Source organism: Nesoenas mayeri (genome assembly GCF_963082525.1).
Source record: "Nesoenas mayeri genome assembly, chromosome: 8".
NCBI classification, from domain to species: Eukaryota; Metazoa; Chordata; class Aves; order Columbiformes; family Columbidae; genus Nesoenas; species Nesoenas mayeri.
In genome coordinates this window covers 29999945-30020249 of record NC_137554.1, presented here as the reverse complement: position 1 = coordinate 30020249, position 20305 = coordinate 29999945, and the positions used below count along the sequence as shown (strand labels likewise).

The window sequence follows — 20305 nt, the reverse complement described above, 5'->3', positions numbered from 1 at the left end:
GGCTTCTCTTTTTGAACTAAAGAGGATATAACCATACAGAGAAGGACGGGAGTTTTGCAAGCAGACCCTGCTTGTGCACACAGTTCTGTTCTGAGTGTAGAAAAGCCTTTTCCTCTGTGGACCATGTTGTGCAATGGACAAGTTGTCTGTCTGAATAAATGTGTAATTTGGATGTAATAGCCTTTTGTGTGTTTGAAGTGGAAGCAAAATTAATACACTGATAACTTTTATTCAGCCATGGTAACTGAATGGTAAATAGAATGAGGAAAAACAAAAGTCTTGATGTGGGTTGTTGTTTGTTTGTGGTTTTTAAAATAGTGTGCTGGGGCGCTTTTGGGAATGCTGCTTCAGAGTCGACACAGAGAACATAAACCACCTCCAGGAGCCTGGGCATTGCTTCCCAGGAGAGGTTTCCTGGATAGTTGCTGTAAAAGCCTTTTGGCTTTCTAGATGGAGGTTCAGAGGGTTTTCCTTCAGAGCTCCTCCACAATCAAGAGCCCTTTCCAATGGGCTTATGAAGACTTCGCTTTGCCCACGTCCAGAAAAGTGAATTTTAACCACAGTTTTCATTCCACCCTTGAGGATCTGTTCATGCCCAAACATCTAGGGTTTGGGTGTTTGCTCAGCAGGAAATGACACTGAATTGCTTAACAAGATTTGTGCCTCGTTACACCCCGCCTAAGCAGCAGCACAGAGAGGATGCATCATCGCCACTAATCTTGTCAGGAATTGCTCCTCTGTGCTGGCTGGGAGGGAACAGAGGGTGGAGTTCAGCCTCTCCTCTTCCCAGGCTGAGGTTTGCCTGCCACTTTCAATTTGCCGCCTTCTTTCCGCTCAGTGTGTGGTGGAAGCTGGAGCGTATCCTCTTTAAAACTCACAACTAAAAACCCACTGAAGAATCAGCAACTTTTTTTTTTTGTTTTGTTGTCTTTGTTGGTATTAAAAATTATTTTATATCCTGTTTTCACTGTCCTTACACCAATGGTTGAAAGCAGTATTTGGTCTGTGACTTTACAGGAGGTAAGTTTATTTGTGTTTGTATGTATCAGCGGTGTTTGTCCCTTTTGGAAATGCAGTATCCTCCTTTTAAAAGCCAAGCAGAGTTCAGCAGCTGCCTTGTGGAACAGGAAGGAGGAATTTAGGGAAGAGGAATCTCTTATTTTACTGTTTGCAGAAACCGAGCAATGCCAAGAGAAGGAAATCACTGTCATAGTAATGTGTCGGTGGTGTGCAGAGAAAAGGCAGGGAGCTGTCTGTTTACACCAAGGACAAACAGCAGGTCTGACGAGCTGGGTTATGCCAGGTTACAAAATGCTGCCTGTGATGCGAGTCCTGCTGTAACGAACCAGCTCCATCTGTTGAACTTTATGCATTGCAAAATGGTATAAAACCCTGTAAATATTTCAAAGCCATCGAAAATAGTTTATATATTAACCTGCTTTCAGTCAAACCAGCACAAGCGCTGTTTGCTATTTTTGTCTTCAACGGGTAATGTTAGGTTTTATCTAGACTTAAGCAGATTAAGAGTTTCCTCCTGAGGAAGGAGGCAGTTTTTTCACTGCTAGATCTGGGGGGAGGAGCTGGAAAAGACAAACTGCAAGTACTGCCCTGTATGGAGGAAGAGTAGAGGTGGCCCTGTAAGAGCCTTTCAACTGGAAATTAAAAGTATGGGAATGAAATAAGAACATCTCTTAGCTATTGACTGGATGCACAAGGTAAGAGATCTTTAACTTACGAACAGTGTGCCATGTACGTTCTAGTTTAAGAGGAGGATAGCGCATTTCCAACCACGTAGCTTGCTTACCCACTTGTCTGCGAATGCAAAGCAGGAACTTCCAACTTCACATTGTGCGGCTTGCTTTGCGGACACTGAAGCTTTTGGCAAAAGCATAGCAAAAATGTTCAAGCAAACTTCTTTCGGGGTTATTTTGTGGAAGTCTTGAGAATTTGTGAATTTCTCCCTCTAAGCAACATCCCTATGAAAAGGTATTGGTGCTGCAGCACCTGGCAGCAATACCGTCCTGATCTGGTCCCAGTGTTTAGGTGAACTCAGGTCTGACTACTGCTGGCTGGCAGTATGTGTCTATAAAAATCACCATTTCCAAGACTGTCTGAACAAAATACAGAAATTAAGACATATTGGAGCCTTATTAAAGACTGCAAATTGGTTTTACATTTTGAAGATTATATTAACCTTACAGAAGAAATTTACTTTTGAAAATTCCTTGTCCCAAGCAGAATACAGTGCAATTAAAAAGATCCCCAGAGTTATGTGTCTTTTAGCAGTGGTTATTTTAACTGTGTTAAAACAAAAGTATTTTACTTACAGTTTCTGTAACAAAACAAGTTATTTAAAGTACAGTCTTTTGGAAAGGAAACAAACTTACTTTCCTGTACAGGGCAGTGCATAGTCACATTGCACAATAGGGTTGCATTAAGGAGAGAATATTTGCATCAGCTTCCTGCCACAGAGGAAGCTCCCACACAGAAGAGACCTTTTTTAGCATCCTCTTAGGGCTGTACTTGTCCTTTTTAGTTTAAGACAAACGTGCAAAAACTTCTTGCAATAGAAATGAAAATTGCAGTTTCGTGGTGATGAGCCTGGAAAGAAAAAAATATCTGAGCATAGCTGGGAAGCAGGAGGAAGTGAAGACAAATGAATAATGTGCTTATGCAAAGAAACCACTTTTTGTAGGAAGGCACTCACTGAACAACTCTTGGAAATTTTTTGTTGTGGAAATTTTTTGTTGTCTTAAGTGCTGACATATATTCCTTTGTACTGTTGTTTGGTTTTGTTTGTTTTTTTGTTTTTTTTCTTGGAGAACATCACTTACCTTTCAAGTGAGCACAGATCCTTTCTGAAATCTCAGCGTGTAGGTTATTGTTCCTCCACCAAAGAGTTTCCACATGAACTTGGTATTTTTCCTTGAGTCTCCATAGTGCACAGATTCCCTTTGCAGTCTCTTTTGGTATGAAAGACAGACCATCATTGTGTGACCCAAGACCAGCTCGTTTTTTGCTCTCTTACAGTCTGAGGAGTGCACCTGTGTGTGCCTCACCTGGCTGTGTTCTTCTGAAGACAAAGATGTGTATTTGATGTGGGCTCCTGGAAGCCCACTGACCCACAGACATCTTTTGAATATGATTCTGTTGCTTAGCCCTACAAGCAGTCACTGACACTGATTTTTAAAAAACGTGAATTAGTAGCAATTCTGTTCATTGTTCTCTGGCGTACTTACCTTCTTTAGTTAGTGCTCTACGTAGTCACTGCCCGTGCGGAGTGGGTAGGGAGCGCAGTGCAGGAGATGACCAGGGCCTGTGGTTTCAAAGTTCTGCATTCTGTGTTGCCGTGCATTGCCCACCAAGCGGGTTCTGGGCTGTGCTTGGGGTTGGGGAATGAGGTCCCCTCTCCATCTGGCACTTTTTCTCAGCACGTATCCTGAAAAACATGCACCGATGTCAATGATACGAGTTACAAAGAAAGTGCACAAATGGCAATACCTACTTTACAAGCAGTAGGGAGTTCCTTGCTAAATGCTGTTCTTTACTTGGTCCCACAGAAGGTAGGAACTTGGCACTAGATCATCTACAAAAGGGACTACTTTTATGGATTCCTGCAGACAAAATTTTGTAAAATGGTGCAGGACAACTTTCTACTGGAAACGTTATTATGAGTTACTCTTAACTGGTCCCTGTTTGCTGCTGGGTGGGATTTTATCTGCCTGATTTCTTTTGATGATGAGCAAGCAGAAACTAAGTGCTTTTGTGGAGAGGACTGTGTTTACTTTTGACAGAGAAACCCTACAATCAGTGTGTCCCTTATGTGACACAAACATAACCATCGGGATGTAAGTGGAATTGCTGCATTTGCACTGCTGGCTTAATTCACTGTTGTTTCCCAGAGCAGCAGTCCTGTCTTAATGTGCACTCTTGCCTTCTCAGTGTTTTCCACACACAATATATTCACTTATTGCTCTTTAATATTGATAAGGATTAACTTCCTTTTCTGGTTGTTCCTTTCTTTCTGCAGAGGGAAAACCGCAGGCTCCAAGAAGCAAGCATGCGGCTGGAGCAGGAGAACGATGACCTTGCCCATGAGCTCGTAACAAGCAAAATTGCCTTACGGAATGACCTGGACCAGGTAACACTAACAGAGATGGGTCCCAGCTCAGGCTTGGCAACACCATTTTTAGCAGCCATGCCTTGTGTTAAAGTGAAGCATGGCCACAACATTAGTAGTATAATTACTTGGGCTTTTATTTTCCTGACAACCTCACTTGTAGTTGCAGTCAGAAAAGCTGGATTTCCATGTGCACATAACTGTAGCAATTCAAAGCGGTGTCTTAACAACACTGACTGCACCTTCTCTGTTGTGGATTGTTTCAGAAAATGCAAGCCACAACCTTCAGGCAGGTTGATACCTTTTAAAAGGTATCACTTCTTGAAAGACTGATTTCAAAGGAAGTTGCCTTGCAGAATGTCTGCCACCTTACGTGGAGCTGTTTTTCACAGCAGTTTTAGTACAGCCAGCAGAATTCAAAGATAATGAAGCGGCATGGCACCAAAAATTAGAAGGGCTCCTGGGTGTCCTTTGATAATGCTTTTGTTTCCCCATGAAGTCTGTAATGTGTGTGGGCAGCAGCATTCAAAGCCCTTTATCTCAGGGATGACTCTCAGAGAACACTGCACTCAACCTTCCTCTTTCTGGAGTGTTTTAACAGCTACTATTAGTGTACTGAATACATGAAGGCCATACTCCAGAACACCTCGTGCTTAGTGCCTTGCTCAGTGAGGGGTGTAGTACCTCTTAGATGTAAAATCTTTTCCTGCAAGAGCCTCTCAATTTCATTTCCCATAATTATTTGGCTTTCTTTATCAAACCTCAGAATTGTAAACATTGTTGACCACAGTTGTGCAATTTGCATTCCTCTTTAGTCAGATCCTTGACAGTTAGGCTCTGCTGATCTGGATCCATGAGATTCTACAAATCTGAGCCGTCTTGATGAGCAAACGCAGGCAGATATGCGCTCTGCAGGACAGAGCGGGCAATCTTGTGTGAAGGCTAAAAGCAATGTGCTGAGGTGCTCTATCTTCCCCAGGAATAGCTGTACATAAAGCTGCTGCTGCCTGGCTTGTTTTTTCTCAAGTACCATGGCAGGGCTGCCAAGCACATACCTTTGCCAGTCGTGATCCTTGCTCTCCTGCCTTTTAGTAGCCTTTCTGCAGACGAGAGTGGCTCCATGAAGTTTTCCCACACCCCACCTCAGCTCACAGGCACCAAAAGAAAAGCTGTGTGCTGCTCCAAGGACAAGTGATACCATACACCTCTGCAGCTGCTTGGAGAATCTAAAATGAACACATAGAATGACAAAAGATTTATAGTTCCCTCAAAGCATATCTTAAACAGGTCTTTCATTGAAAATATCCTTGTCATCCCTGAGTTCTTTAGTTTAAGATTTTCCATTCAATTTTCCATTCTTCCACTGATTGTTTCCTTTCTCCCATACAGTCATATATATGCTAGGCAGTGCAGGAATCCTCAATTGGTCCCTTCAGTCATGGCCCTGCTGGAGCTGCTTCCACTACCCACAGCTGCCACTAACACTCTCGTTAATAATTAACACTGTGGCAGATAGATAAGCTAATACCACTGGCCATGGCAGAAAAACAAACTGCAACTCAGAGATAAGTTTTGTAGTGGTTTTTGTTGTTTATAATACCATTTCCCCTCTTGTATTTTCAGCAAACTAGGTATTATTTGAGCACAGCTGTTAGCAGTTCTAGCACCTAGTTACTGAACAGGAGGGATGTGATGCAGTGTTTATCTCCCAGCTGGGGAGGGCACCAGAACAGATCCAGACACTGCTGATCGGTGAGGACAGTGCTCTCGAAACCAAAGTGTTCCCAATATGTTTCACCTTAAGCTTGACCCTTCAGAAAAAGGAGAAAAATATTGTCCAGTACACACACAGTATCGAGTTTCTCCAGGTAATACTTATTTGCACTGATAAACCATTTTATCTGGTGGTCCTGTTTGTCTCTTTTATACTTATCTTTGCCTGGTAAGATACAGTGCAGACACCTAACATTTTCTGTAATATCTGGCTTCCCCACTTACAGATACAAAAATGGCATGAGTTACCTGGAGTTACACAGGAGCTAAATCATGCTGCCCTCACTTAGATTAATATTGTTCCCAACAAAAATATTCTATACAACATTGTGTTTGGTTTGTATTAGGACATAGTATCTATGCTTGTCATCTGGGCATAGGTGACATGTGGGAAAAGTTGCAGAGTTGTCGAAGCACAATGAAATAACTGAGAAAATAGCTACTTGAAAAGGGAATTTCACTTAAACAATAGGTTAAGTGAGCCATCAGAGGGCAGGAAAATGCAATCCGGGAACCTGAATCTGCAGTATTAGTGAGTGGTATATACAATGCATGTGTAATGGCACAGGTAACATCTGATTTTCACCAGCATTTCTAATTCTAGGCTGAAGATAAGGCAGATGTTTTGAACAAGGAACTTCTCCTGACCAAACAGAAACTAGTGGAGACTGAGGAAGAGAAACGGAAGCAGGAAGAGGAAACTGCTCAGGTAAGGCATCCTCCTACTTTTCCCATTTAGCAAGCAGAAAGGTATGCAGAAAAACAGGAATTTGTTGCAGTTTCAAAAGGATTTTGTCTTCAAAATGCAGTCACAATTAAAAATCTACAATGCTGGGGTATTTTTTTTAAGTACGTTTTCCAGTGTTTTCCTTTACTTGAGCTCCAAATGTTCAGTTTTTCATAATTTATCCTCTTCCCAGTATTATAATAATAATTTTCACTGGTGGTGAGCAATCCCAACTAAGGAGCCATGATCAGACCTCTTAATTATCTGAAAAAGGAGATGGAGGAGCTGTTGCCTTTTAAGAGGCCATTCTGGATTCAGCTGCTGGTTCACTGAAATAAAGCCATGAACGTTTCTCTCTCAAGCTAAAACCAGCGGCAGAACAGAGTTAAGAGCTGGGAGAATTTTGCTGACCAGACCTGACCTCATACTTATTTGCAAGATGTTCAATCGTAGCTTTTTAATCCTGCGTATCTGATGTGCTGAACACTGACATGATCAAAAATGATACCATGGTTTTTATTTTTGCCATTTGGCAACAGTGACTACAGCAATCAAATGGTAATTCTTATATCTCTCTCAAATAGAGGTTGCTAAGTTCTCTGTTTGCTATAAACAAGGCAATGGAGGCCTTTTTCCTGCTGAAAGTGCTCTCAAAATGTAGTGGTTCTGAACAGTGGAGGAATGTGTTAGCTGTATTTTAACACAGTACCACTCTGTACTTCTGTTACAGAGAGGAGTGATGGTGCTGAGAGAGTCTTCTCGCTGTTTCATCTCCAAATACACAATCTCTCTGCTCTTACCTGCTGTGACAGTGTGCAGAAAAACAAAATCTGTAAAATCCACTTAATAGCAGTGCTTGTTTTGTGTTCTGTGGACCACTCTGCAGCACCATTTAATGCGGAGAATCACCCTACGGGAGAATTCTCTAAGCAGGGATACACTGTACAAGAGTCTAGACTTCATGGTTCTAAATGAATATAATAAGTATTCATATATTGAGTAAATCAGACTTTTGTCTGAAGAACTGGAATTTGGTAAGAAAAAAGCTGTAGAACTGTTGTAAACGTAAAAAGACTCTGAGAGAACAATCTGATGACACATTTTGAGACCTTACTATGTAACCTCTCTCCTTCAATTCCTAGCTGAAGGAAGTCTTCAGGAAGCAGCTAGAGAAGGCGGAATCCGAGATTAAGAAAACCACAGCCATTATTGCAGAGTATAAACAGGTACTGTTCTGCAGACACTTCCTCATATTTATTTGTCAAGTTCTGAGGTGAATTTTCAGAGTTGCAGATCTCATCTTTATACTACATTTCGGGCTCTCAGCAATCATTCTTATTTGTCATAAATAGTTTTGTAGTTTTCCTAATAGTCTCCTAATTTAGGGAATCAGCAATAAACTGTCTTTGAGCTAATTTTAGTACTGTAGGGTGAATGCTTCTTTGCTCTGTGACATAATACAGCATAAACATTCTAAAGCAATTAATCCATAAAATGTTCTGGTCTCCATGTTCAGGTTCTGTACTGAATGTTGCCATTTTTTCAGTCTCAGCAGCAGTGGATTTGTTAAGGAGGAATGCATACACCTGAGTGAAGCAGAATTTAAGAAATGTTGGCTCTGGCAAAAATAATTGTTAAAAAGCACAGTTTCTATTTTACTATAGTAAACTTTAGCTAAGAGACTGCTTTCTTGCTTTCTTTGCTCCAGATTTGTTCTCAGCTGAGTACCAGGCTGGAAAAACAACAAGCAGCCAGTAAAGATGAACTGGAAGTTGTGAAGGTGAGAATGATGCCTCAACATACAGGGTGTTTCTAACACAAGTGTTGCTAAATGCCAGGGATACAGAACAAAACGTGAATTGCAGTCTTATGTCCACTCTGCTGCATTGATGGCCCCACATGCATTTTTCATCAGATGTAAATAAGGAAAGGGTTTATATCCTTTCACAGTTCTTTATCTTGTGTCAGACAGGGTGGGACTCTCAAACTGAAGTGTATATAGTGCTTGGCTTTTCTTTTTCCTGTTGAAATGTATATTTGGCAAAAAGCGTAGAGAGAGACTATTTACTTGGATATTTTAATGAAATGGAAAAAAAAAAAAAGAAAATAAAGAAGGCTCTCCAGAAGAGAAAACGTGTTGCTTCTCTAGAGTGCACAGTGGAGGAGTCAGAACTGGCTGAATTGGAAACTGTTTACATTTGAGTTTCTATAATTTAAGCAGAGTTGGTTTAAGTCACCGCCACAGTTTGGGCCATCCCCAGAATTTCCATAGCAGTTCCTTCCCCTTTTCTAACTCCCTTATCAGGAACATCCACACTAGAGCTAAATGTTTCCTCATCAGGTAATAATTCCATCCCTCTGCTCTGTCAGTACTGAGTAGGCAGAACTGTCTTCCCTCTGATGTAGTTTCTAGTTGTTTCTTTAGTACTCATGCTGAACCGGATCTTTTGCTTTATGTTATTATTAAAAAAATAATAATTCTGGGATTGATGTTCTATAGTCTGCTGAAATAATTCAATATCTCATTTTAGTTTGTGCAGGCCAGGCCAGCTGTGCTACTTCTTCAGCCATGAGTAACTGGTTCCCCTCTCCAGGTAGCACAAGAACCTTATTGTTGTGTCAGATGCCACTGGCAAAAAGGGACAACCCCTGTGATGCTGAACAAGCACCTGCAGGACAGTACTGGCCCTTGCAGTGAGCACAGGCTACTTGCTTGCTTCTGGAAACATGGAAAAGCTACCTGACATTCTTTAAAATATCAAAATCTGTATTAATTTGGTCACATGCTTTTATGGAAGACTAAAAGTTCCTAGAGTGTAATTTACTCTTCTGAATTCTGCTGGCATAAATACTGCAAAATATTACAAAATTTTGGTAGCAAGAGGGCTTGAGTAAGTCTCATCTAGAAGCAAAGCCTCTGAGCTTAGACAGAGCATACTGAGTAGATTTTAGGAATTTTTATCTTGCTTAATATACTCTGGAAATTGTTCATGAGCTTCTTAAATTCTTTTCAAGTCAAATCTGAGAACTGCAGTACTAGATAGTTCAAGATTACTGACAGAATGGCAGTCTAAGATTAAAAATGGCTCTTCCAGGAAGCAGAGCAACTCCTGTAACATGGATTAAAAGTGAGCTTTCTGGATATTTCAGGGTAAAGTGATGGCCTGCAAACACTGCAGTGAGATTTTCAGTAAGGAGGGGGCACTGAAGCTGCCTGCTGTAAGCACGGATAATAAAGGCATAGAAACAGATGATGAGAAGGACGCACTGAAGAAGCAGCTGAGAGAGATGGAGCTGGAACTTGCACAGACCAAACTGCAGCTTGTGGAAGCCAAGTGCAAAATTCAGGTATGTGGATTCCAAGTACAGCAGGGCAGTTTCCTTAACCTCATTGTGCTCAGTCCAAATTATTCTGAATCATGCAAAAAAAAGGTTCCAAAAGGGAAGATATACCTGTACCACTGTGTATCTGTGAACTCCTGCAGTGCTTTTGTCTTAAAAAAGGAGGTTTTCACTTGTATATTTAAGTATCTTCTGCTGTTTCTGCAATTTCAATCTGCCTACTCTCCCCAGTGCCTGGGAGATTGCAAAGGAAAGTGCTGGATTGCAGGGACTGAGTTTGGAGGTGCTTTTTTATTAATTAATTGGTTTTTGATTGATTCTGACTATTGTGCTTTCTTAGGAGCTGGAGCACCAGAGAGGAGCCCTTATGAATGAAATCCAAGCTGCCAAAAACTCTTGGTTTAGCAAAACCCTGAACTCTATCAAAACGGCCACAGGCACCCAGCCACCGCAGCAGCCTCAGCCGCCCCTGCCACCCAAGGAGGGCAGCACATAGTTCCAGCCAGAGCCGACACAAGAGCACAAAGAACAACACAACTGGAACCCTGGGGGATTCTTCCAGTGGTCCCTCCTCTTGGGGAAAGGACAAAAGGCAGGAGAGCAGGCTTGAAGTGAAATTCTTCAGTGTTTTTTGTTCATTCTGATGTGACCCTTTTCAAAAGGGAAAAAAAAAATATTCCTGTTTTATGTTGAATTCTTACTTCCCAAACTGCCTTGCTGAAAGCCACGTTCTGATACCTTCATACTTTTACACTTTATTTTATATGACTAGATGTTAAATAAATACTTCAAAACTAGGTCTTTAATACATTACTAATTATTCAAAGTTATTTTTATCTTGCATAGAAGGTTTTTTCTTCTTCTGGAGGAAGAGAGAGAATGTAAATTATAAAGTACTGACACATAATCTCTTCATAGAAAGCACAGTGTAAGAAGTACTAGTGTGTGTGCGGGTGTCTACGATAACTCACGCCCTGGGACCATCTCAGAAGTCGATGGCAGTGACTGCGTCCTGCAGAGAAGCACTTTTTGTAAAGCTTAGACCATAGCAAAGGTAGTCGCGTGCTCTCTTTGCACAATTGTTTATGAGCTTCCCTGGTAATTTCTTAGTTCTGATTGTTTTTTCTTCAGAAATGCAAGTAGTGAAGTTCTTTGTAGCACTGTTGTTTAAAGGCTATTTACAGCTGAACTGGAATTTAACATAAAGTTATCTAGTTCTCTTTTTTATTTAATGTTTATACTAAGAATTCCAAGAAATAATTCCTTCCACTGGGATAAAGGGAAAACTGTTCAGCATTTTTGATGTTTTTGCTGAGAAGCAAAGACCTTGCATTGTTTTGACCTCTTGTAAATCCTGTGCGATAAAAAGTAGGTTTTGTGAAAAAAAGTAATGAAAACCTTTCCCTGGGTCTACAAATTTTGAATTTGATACTGAAATGAGGCATCGAATAAAAAACCCAAAAGGCTTATGCTGCACTGATACATAAAACATCACACAATATCTGTTTACTACAAGGATTTGGTTAGGAAATGCAACATTGGTGTTACTTATTTTTATAAAAACAAACATTTTCAAGTGGAATACAATACCTCGACTTTCCCATGGGGTAGACTTCTCTGATGATTCCCAAACCTGCCTGGTTGTTTAATCTCTCTTAAGGTAAGAAAATTCAAAAGCATTTGTTCTGACTGAATATAAAGTGTTTATAGAAATACTTACTTATTTCATGGAAAATTAAACTATTGCTCAAACTGATGGAATATTTTTTTAATTATACTTGTCATGTCTAAAGATGGTCTTGCAGGTAAATACAATTGCTGGACTAAAGGCTGTGTATTAATTGTTCCATTTACAAAATTGTTTGAGGGACATTAGTTCTGACTTTTTTTTTTTAATTATTTTTAATCTAAGGAATGCCATATCTTGTCAGTTTTGTACAATAAAATTCAATGGTACCCATCTTGTGCTTTGTTGTCAAGCTTAATTGTGAATTACTTTAAACAGGGTAGTACAAATTTAATGTTACCTGTGCCAAAGGAAGTCAGCTCTTTGAAGTAGAGATCAAAATACAATCACTATCCTGAGACTGCTATCCTGCAACGAAATTCTCTCTTCTAAATGTACAGAGATTAAAAAAAATGTTGGTATTTTAAAATGCAAGAACAGTGATTATCTGAAAATACCAATACAGGGGGGAAAGGCAGAAGGAATTTCTTTTGCAAAGATTAGGAAAGATCATTTTCGCTGGTTACTTTGTTGCTAGTAATATTTGCATAAATGTTTCCATTCTCTTGCCTGTCTAAACCTGGCATTAGTCATTCACTTACCAGTACCGCCTCAAACTCAAAATAAACTGCATAATAAGTGTTGAAGTGACATTTAAGAATACATGGTGAACATCTGATGGTTACATTTTAGAGTATTGTGCCAATGAGTGACACTGATGGTTTGATAAGTATCCAAATTTTGTATTTCATTTCTCATAAATGATATTTAGAAGTGGATTTAAAACCTTGATTGGAAAAATGCAGTAATAATTAAAACAACAACAACTCTGAATCCCTGAGCAGCTGAGTTAACATAACAGCTCACTGCTGCTCAAAGATCTCACCCCTCCAACTCCCAGTTGTACAGTCGTGTCCCTGTCCTTGTTATGGCACTTACTGGAGATGATTAAAAATAATTAAAAAAATATATATTTGGGTGGAATTCCCCCTTCCCCTATTAGTCTTTTGCCAAGTTAGTAAGTTAAATCATCTCAAAGAGTCCAATAAGTACATGAGGATCATGAGAGTGGGACTTCCCCAGTTCATCAAAAAAGAATGTTAAATAAGCTCACCATGTTTTGTGGAACTAGCTTTGACCCATCATCCTTCCCAGTGTAGCAGCTCTTTGACTTTGGAAGTTGAGTTTTCTGTGACAAAACCATTATTTCCTACCTGGTAGCCATGATGATTTCAAAACTTTATAGGATGGAAGCTGGCTTACATCAGCAAAAAAAGTTCCAGAAGGCACTCGCTGCATTATCACTCTTGGCAATGACATAAATGCAGTAAACAATTTTCACCTTCCATCTGTAAATCCAAGGTAGTGTTTGTAGCAGGGGCATTTGGAAGAGCAATATTTATGTGGGAACTCTTGTCTGCTCAAAATTACTGAAAAAACAAGAAAATAGCTCTATGGTATTACTTTGATGAATAAGCATAGTTATATTTAGAAAGAAGAGAGGAGCAAAATGGCAGGATTAAGCCAGGGAAGCTAAAATTCTACCTGCTATTCTGAAACTTGGCTTTCTGTGAGAAAACAAATCTGGGTTTTAATTAGCCCTTTCAGCAATACGTGACAGAGCTACCAGAATGCACATCCCAGACCGACGGATCTGTCGGGCATAGCTGGCTTATCAGTTCACTGTTCAGGCAGAAACACTTTCAAAGTCTCACTTAAACTTATTTTAATGTGGTACTGGAACAGCTAACAGAGCTCCTAAGTCTGGAGTGATAAGTATTTTTTTTTTCCTGAGTCAGTATTAAACTATGAAACTTATATTAAAAGTAATTTGAATTTTATAAACATATATGTGGAGCTAAATCTCATTTTTTAAATTTTGTTGAGAGTGCACAGTTCTGAAATAAAGCCTTTACTTTGCTTAAGGACAAACATCTAAAGAATATTTTTTAGTACAACTGTTTTATCTTGCTGGATTCTAATCTGTTCCAGCGATGCCCAACATGAGGGAAAAAAAAAAAACAACTTTTTTCACTTTAAAAATAAGTTGTTTTTACTTTGCTGTAACTCTTTACAGGATAAATGAAGCAAGGCTAATTTAGTTATATATGGTACATCTGTGAACTAGTCTTGTATTATCTTTGTGAATCAAACTTAATGTTCTAAAGTAATAAGACATATTTCACTCAGTTTAACGAATTCTAAGTGTACCCAGAGAGTAAAACAATAAAATAGAAAATATAATCTACGGTCTTAATCCAACAAACTGCAAAATCCCTGAGGTCTGTAAAACCAGTCTCAGGAAAGGTAGTCAGCCATGCAATCAGTACTGCCAGCTGACAAACACAGCCTTGTCCTATCCATTAATTAGTATATTTACTAATTTGCTACAGCTACGTTAAATTTCTTACCTCATTAAGCATTCTTTTTCCTTGTTAGACATTTTAAGGGACTTCTCTTGGTTAGCCTTAGAAATTTCTTTTAGGATAGATGCTTTCACCTGTGCCATTGTGTTAAAAACAACTCAAAATTAAAGTAGCCATTTACAAGGGGAGACGGAGATAAAAAGAAAGTCAAGAACAGCAAGAATTCAGCCCCTTGACAAAGCATGAAGTATCCAATTGACTTCAGAGTTACCGTATCACTCACTGACTGAATTTAGTAGTAAATAATCTGAATTTACTGGCACTGCAGTATCAAAACTTGGAAGCTATATAAGTCATGTTTTCTCCACAGGATCAAGGTAGGGCTGTTCCCTTCTATCTGTTAAGTAGCTGCAGTGATATCTATGAAACTACTTGTACGTGTGGGAAAACTATGCCTCTTGTTTTAGTTTACTGTTAGACTCAGGGATAATTGGCATACTTCTGCATAATCTAATAAGCCTAAATACCTTTGGCATTGGAAACAGAAACACTCTTATCTTACCACACTGGTTTTCTTCCAAGTACTACAGAGAAAACCTTAGTATGTGTTACTGTTGGAATGTGCAGATCAGGGCAGAGGTTTTTCTCTGGAGTAGGGACTGTCCCACCTGACCAGCACATTACAGCTGAACCCCATAGAGCAGGCTGCTGTGCAAACCACTGGCTGCACAAGACGTGCAATGCCAGGTATACCCAGTGCTGTGAGTACATGCAGCACCAGGCATCACATTGTTCTTGTAAACAAAAAGGCTTGAATGAAATTATTTTTCCATCTATTATGCTAATATCCTACTGGGAGCTGTCCCACCACCTCCTTCCAAGTAATAATACTAAGGGGAAGCACTCAAGTTTGGGCCTGTCAAGTTAGGTTAGGTATACACCACAGCAGCCTTTAAAACAGGGCTAATCCATAGGGGTGGGTATTGGGAAACTCGAAGAATTTGCAACTGGATAAATAATACTCACCATTAACCAAGATCCTGTCTTTCCCAAGTCAAAAAATCTATGTAATTTATTTCAAGATTGCGAGTTAACACGTACAGGTTAATCCTCCAGGAATACAGGGCTCTCCATTTCTCCTGGATTCCAACTGCTTTGCTACTGAATGTATTTCATGCTATTTTTACCTGAAAAAGAAAAAAAAACATATGGGTAGAGAATTAGGACATTACTTCCTCTTATTTTCTTATTTGGTGAGACTTGCTTTTATTTAACCTGTAAAGGAATATATATGTATCTTTGGAAAACTATATCTTATATATAGAATAATATATAGGAAACTGAATCACAAGGGGATAAATACATCTAAAGGATATGGTATCATAAATTTTGTTTGTGATTTGATACCACCAAAATCCTGGGCTGTACTAATTTCCTTTCAGTTTCTCTTATTTTTATATTTTATATAATACATGGATGGTACTTCCAATGCAAACAAGAGCAGATGTTCTCAGATTTTTCTCCAGATCCCAATTCCTTCCTTTCAATAATACCTGGGCTTGCACTGGTACTGATCCCACCTGCAAAAGCTGTGCCAGGAGCTCTCTTGAGCTATGGAAACTGTTGCTTTCCCATGGAGGAAGGTTTTCTGCCTTCTCTGACCTGGGAAAAGATGGCACATGAACGCAGAAAAGGGTCTAATGAAGCACGATCCAGATCAGAGTCTGCCATTCCAGGTGGATTCACTTCAGCAAATGGAAAACAGCAGCTTAAAAACTCTGACTCCACTACAATAAAGTTTTCCAGGTTTGGAGTTGGTATTTTTTATATAGGTGTGTCCCAAGTACGCAAATCCTAAAGAGTGAGGAAAAAAGAGCATCATATCAGACTTTCAACTGAGAACAATCCAGTACTGCTAGATCTTGTGTAACAAAACCACGTATTATATAAAGTATAATATGGAAATATGTGTAATGCTTGTTATTAAAAGTGCAATTCAATGTCCATGGTCACAACAAATGTTTACTTTTTTAATTGTTACAGAATTGTTTGGATCAGTACCTTGTTATCATTGTGTGAAAGATGCCTTGTAAAATAAATGGAAATGCAAACAAAACGGGAATAAGGTTCTTATTTTGACAAGCCATTTACTTAAGAAACAGCTGAAATCTGTTTGCAATAATGAACAGCTGAAGGTTGTTTTTTTAATCATGTTTTCTGATAGAGGTCACTCCAGCTGGTTATTTTCAAGCAGTTCTGTTGCACTAGGACACAGTGACTCAGCAGATACACTGTCCAAAATGGGTATATGCTAATGTAGCTAATTCCAACCCATACATTAGGGTAACCTGTTGCACACGAGTCTAGCTGTCAGGCACTGTACTCGAGAGCTGCTGAGTCACCCTTGGCCTCCGCTTCACATACTAGTCTGAGGTGTCCAGCACAGAGAACGTACTGGTAAATACACTTTTCTTAAAGGTTGTTGATATATAGCAATGGGGCCATAGGAGTTGTTGTTGAGGACTTTATGCTTCCCTAGAGTACACAAGAGAAATCACAGAATCACAGAATGTCGGGGATTGGAAGGGACCTCGAAAGATCATCCAGTCCAATCCCCCTGCCGGTGCAGGAACACCCAGATGAGGTTACACAGGAAGGTGTCCAGGCAGGTTTTGAATGTCTCCAGAGTAGGAGACTCCACAACCTCCCTGGGCAGCCTGTTCCAGTGTTCTGTTACCCTCACTGAAAAGAAGCTTCTTCTCAAATTTAAGTGGAACCTTTTGTGTTCCAGTTTGAACCCATTACCTCCTGTCCTACCACTGGTTGTCACCGAGAAGAGCCTGGCTCCATCCTCCTGACACTCACCCTTTATATATCTGTAAACATTAATGAGGTCACCCCTCAGTCTCCTCCAAGCTAAAGAGACCCAGTTCCCTCAGCCTTTCCTCATAAGTGAGATGCTCCACTCCCTTAATCATCTTCGTTGCCCTGCATTGGACTCTCCAGCAGTTCCCTGTCCTTCTTGAACTGAGGGGCCCAGAACTGGACACAATATTCCAGATGTGGTCTCACCAAGGCAGAGTAGAGGGGAAGGAGAACCTTTCTCAACCTACTAACCACCCCGCTTCTAACACACCCCAGGATATGCAAGTGAGCCATGAAGTAGCACATCTGAAGGAAGAGACAGGGAGCAGAGGAAAACAGCAAGAAATGGAAAGCTGACTCACAGCAGAGAAGCGCAGGGGAGCAACAACAGGACAAAGTGGCATTTACAGCAGTCAAAAGTATTCAAATGTTTTATAAAACCATTATTCTCTGTGAGCATTTGCTCTAGGATTTCTTTGTTATTAATCGAGATGAACAGCCATTGTTCTCAGAAAACTGCAAAAGTACAAAGCACTCGAGGGGAAGATATGAAGGCAAAGAGGTAAAAACGCTTAAGTTTACCAGACATAACATTTCGTATTGATTTACTATCATATCACTATCCAAAGATTGTTTGTCATCAGTTACTATCAATATCTGCAGACAGGAGCAGAAGGAATGGCACTAGATAAAGAGGCCACATCCTTTGCAGGCCCTCTCAGATGCTTTTCTCCCCATCTCTAGAGCTGCTGAGCCCTGAGGAGGACTCTGCAGTTATTTTGTCTGCCAGGCAGTTTCTGTACTACTAACTCCAACATAGGTCCTTTTTCTTCTCTGGACAGAGGAACTGTTCTGATTCCTCTCCCCCAGGAGAATGCCTGCCACTTGGCTCCTTGTCAGGATGCAGCATCATGGCAGTTGCACATCCCCCTGAGAATCTGGAGCACCTTTTGTGCCCCTGTGTTCCAGTTTGAACCCATTACCCCTTGTCCTATCATTGGTTGTCACCAAGAAGAGCCTGGCTCCATCCTCCTGACACTCACCCTTTATATATCTGTAAACATTACTGAGGACACCCCTCAGTCTCCTCCAAGCTAAAGAGACCCAGTTCCATCAGCCTTTCCTCATAAGTGAGGAAAGCACCTTTTGTGCCCCACTGTGCCTGTTCCCACATACACACCTAGGGTGGTGCCAAGGTGCTGACAGTCACATCCTCCCCTACCCCGGGGCACGGCGATTTCATCTCCACCAGCTGGTGGGACAGGAGGGGTGGGGTCCTCAATGGGACCCTAAATCAATTGACCGGGTTAACAAAGGAGGTGTCCAGAGTAGCTGCAAAGCTACTGGACTATGTTGTAATGCCCACAGACAGATCTGACCAGGTTATAAAAGAGGGTCCCTGCCGAAGGCTCCCTTGGAGTGGTCTTCCCGGAGCAGCGGGTCTGTGAACTGGAGCCCTCTCCGTAGACTGGGATGCCGTCTAAGGAGACTTCCCAGGATTGAGAGCGCCTCACCCCCTCGTTTCGGGGAGTGGTTATTTACTGGGTATGTCCTTGAATGAGTCCTTGCCCAACCCAGGCGAATGATTATTTCTTGTGGGTACCCTGGAGTCAAAGGACTCTGGTTTTGTTTCTTGTGAGTGTGTGCGTGCACGCTGTGGATCCTCATTATTCTTATGTTGTTGTATCCCAATGATCTCCTCAACTGACCTCCAAACCTGTATTTTATGTTGTCAGAGTGTTAACTAATTGTATAAACCCTGTTTCTAGTCAGTTTATTGGCTGCACTTTTCATCAATACAAGAGTTACAAGAGTGAGAACTCTTCCACGAGGAAGCTGCCACTCAAACGCAAGTGCCATAAGCACTGAAATGCTCCCAATTTCAGGATACAAAATAAAAACTGGATTTAAAATATCTAAAGGAAAAAAAAACCCACACACACAAAAAAATACCAAAACAACAACAAAAAAACCCACACAAAAAACCCACCAAAAAAACCCCAAACAAAAAAAAACACTACCAAAAACACCCACCCCCCCCCCAAAAAAAAAAAAACAGGCTCACAAATGCATTTATGAATCAACAAGTGTTTTCTCCTCTATCCAGAAATTAAATTATAAAGCCTATAAAGCAATACCAATTTAAATTCTAAAACTATGAGCACTTCCTAATACAAAACCACAACGGAGAATAGAGAAACTGACTAGTAGCAAAGGAAAAAAGCACAGAAAGTTTTTGCTTGTGTATGTGGTTGCTTAACAGAAAGATTATAAGGAAACAATTCCTGAATAAACATCTGCCCTTAACCAATTAAATAACCATGCCACAGAACTAAATTCCAGTTGACCATATTGTATTTTCCAGATAAAAGTAACTAGCCCAGCTACAAATGCTATTACTGAAGACAGGCAGGCCAAAGCTCAGTCCTAGGAAAATTAAACGTAACTGCAGTTAGTTAAGCGGATCTTGTCCTGAGCCTTGCTCAACTGCAGATCTGGAAGCACTGGACCAGAGGGTTATGATAAACACTTCAGTAAATATCTGTTAAAACTGCCTTGTGGAATGCAGCCTTGAAAATAAATCCTTGGCTTCAAGTTTTTCTACCTTCATCTGAGCTGTTCTTCCCTCTGTACACATGCAAACCCAACTTTTTTACAGGTTAATTAATTCCTGGATGTTCACTTTGGAAGAGGAAACACCCCATGTCCTGTAAATCAGCATGAGCTGGCATTCCATAGTTTGGTAAAACAGATATAACTGACACCCTCTTTTAGAGAAATCTACGTTCTAGTTGCTAAAGGCCTGTATTATGCCTTGGGTTCCATTGTTTATAAAAGGTCATGGGGAGGCAAACACCGGCTCCTCCACTTGCCTACTTACACAAAGATGGCTGTTGCTTTTTTTTTGGTTTGTTTCCTCTGGGGAATTTTAACGCCTGACTGGAACTTGGGGACATAGAACCCTTTTTGTTGTTCAGTACACTCATTTGGTAACAGTAGGGGAAAACACCTCGCTATACCTTTTTTTCTTGGACAACTGCAGCCCCAGTACTCAGGTCACGAAGACTCTTCTAGAAGCGCAGCGACTGCAGACACACAGGGGACCCGCTCGCCCCAGCCGACGGCTCCAGGCGGGCTCCCAGACGCGGTTTGGGGCGGGTGGAAACCCGCCTGGTGGGTGCTCCCCGCCGGCTGCTCGCCTCACACAGCGCCGGGCCGCGCACCCGGCCCCTCAGGGCGGCACGAACGGTCACTAACGGTCACTAACGGCCACCGAGCCACGCGCCACGCTCCCTCAGGGCGGCAGTAACCCCGCCCCTCCGGGCCCCGCCCCGCGAGGCGGGAAGGCCCGTGGCCGCGCCCCTCTGCTGCCGGCTGCGTGTCGC

At 41.0% G+C, this 20305-nt stretch overlaps 1 protein-coding gene and 1 long non-coding RNA gene across 8 annotated transcripts in view; one reads left to right on the top strand and one right to left on the bottom strand.

Annotated features, from left to right (window-relative positions):
- The window catches only part of RABGAP1L (RAB GTPase activating protein 1 like), a gene marked incomplete at its 5' end in the record, with an annotated part of 208595 nt that extends 196673 nt beyond the window's left edge, over positions 1–11922 (top strand). The window contains 7 exons of one of the 4 annotated variants that reach the window (XM_080348484.1): positions 596–1020; positions 4031–4141; positions 6498–6602; positions 7763–7846; positions 8329–8400; positions 9771–9968; positions 10303–11922. In XM_080348484.1, the coding sequence (XP_080204610.1) occupies positions 982–1020; positions 4031–4141; positions 6498–6602; positions 7763–7846; positions 8329–8400; positions 9771–9968; positions 10303–10458 (765 nt within the window). In that variant the 3' untranslated portion in view covers positions 10459–11922. Of the gene's footprint in view, positions 1–595; positions 1716–4030; positions 4142–6497; positions 6603–7762; positions 7847–8328; positions 8401–9770; positions 9969–10302 lie in introns of those variants that run through there. The other 3 variants (XM_080348485.1, XM_080348482.1, XM_080348483.1) reach the window with 3 other exon arrangements.
- Positions 2234–20202, bottom strand: LOC308042796. Of its 4 annotated transcripts, XR_013922416.1 has the most exons (8): positions 19940–20202; positions 15081–15241; positions 14100–14188; positions 12803–13118; positions 5176–5346; positions 3240–3439; positions 2835–2963; positions 2234–2601 (listed from the first exon to the last, which is right to left on the bottom strand). It is a non-coding gene; the product is annotated as an uncharacterized lncRNA (long non-coding RNA). The 4 variants fall into 4 exon arrangements; XR_013922414.1 differs by having other exon boundaries at positions 2234–2963; positions 14100–14211; XR_013922415.1 differs by having other exon boundaries at positions 2234–2963.
- Positions 20203–20305: the final 103 nt, after the last annotated feature.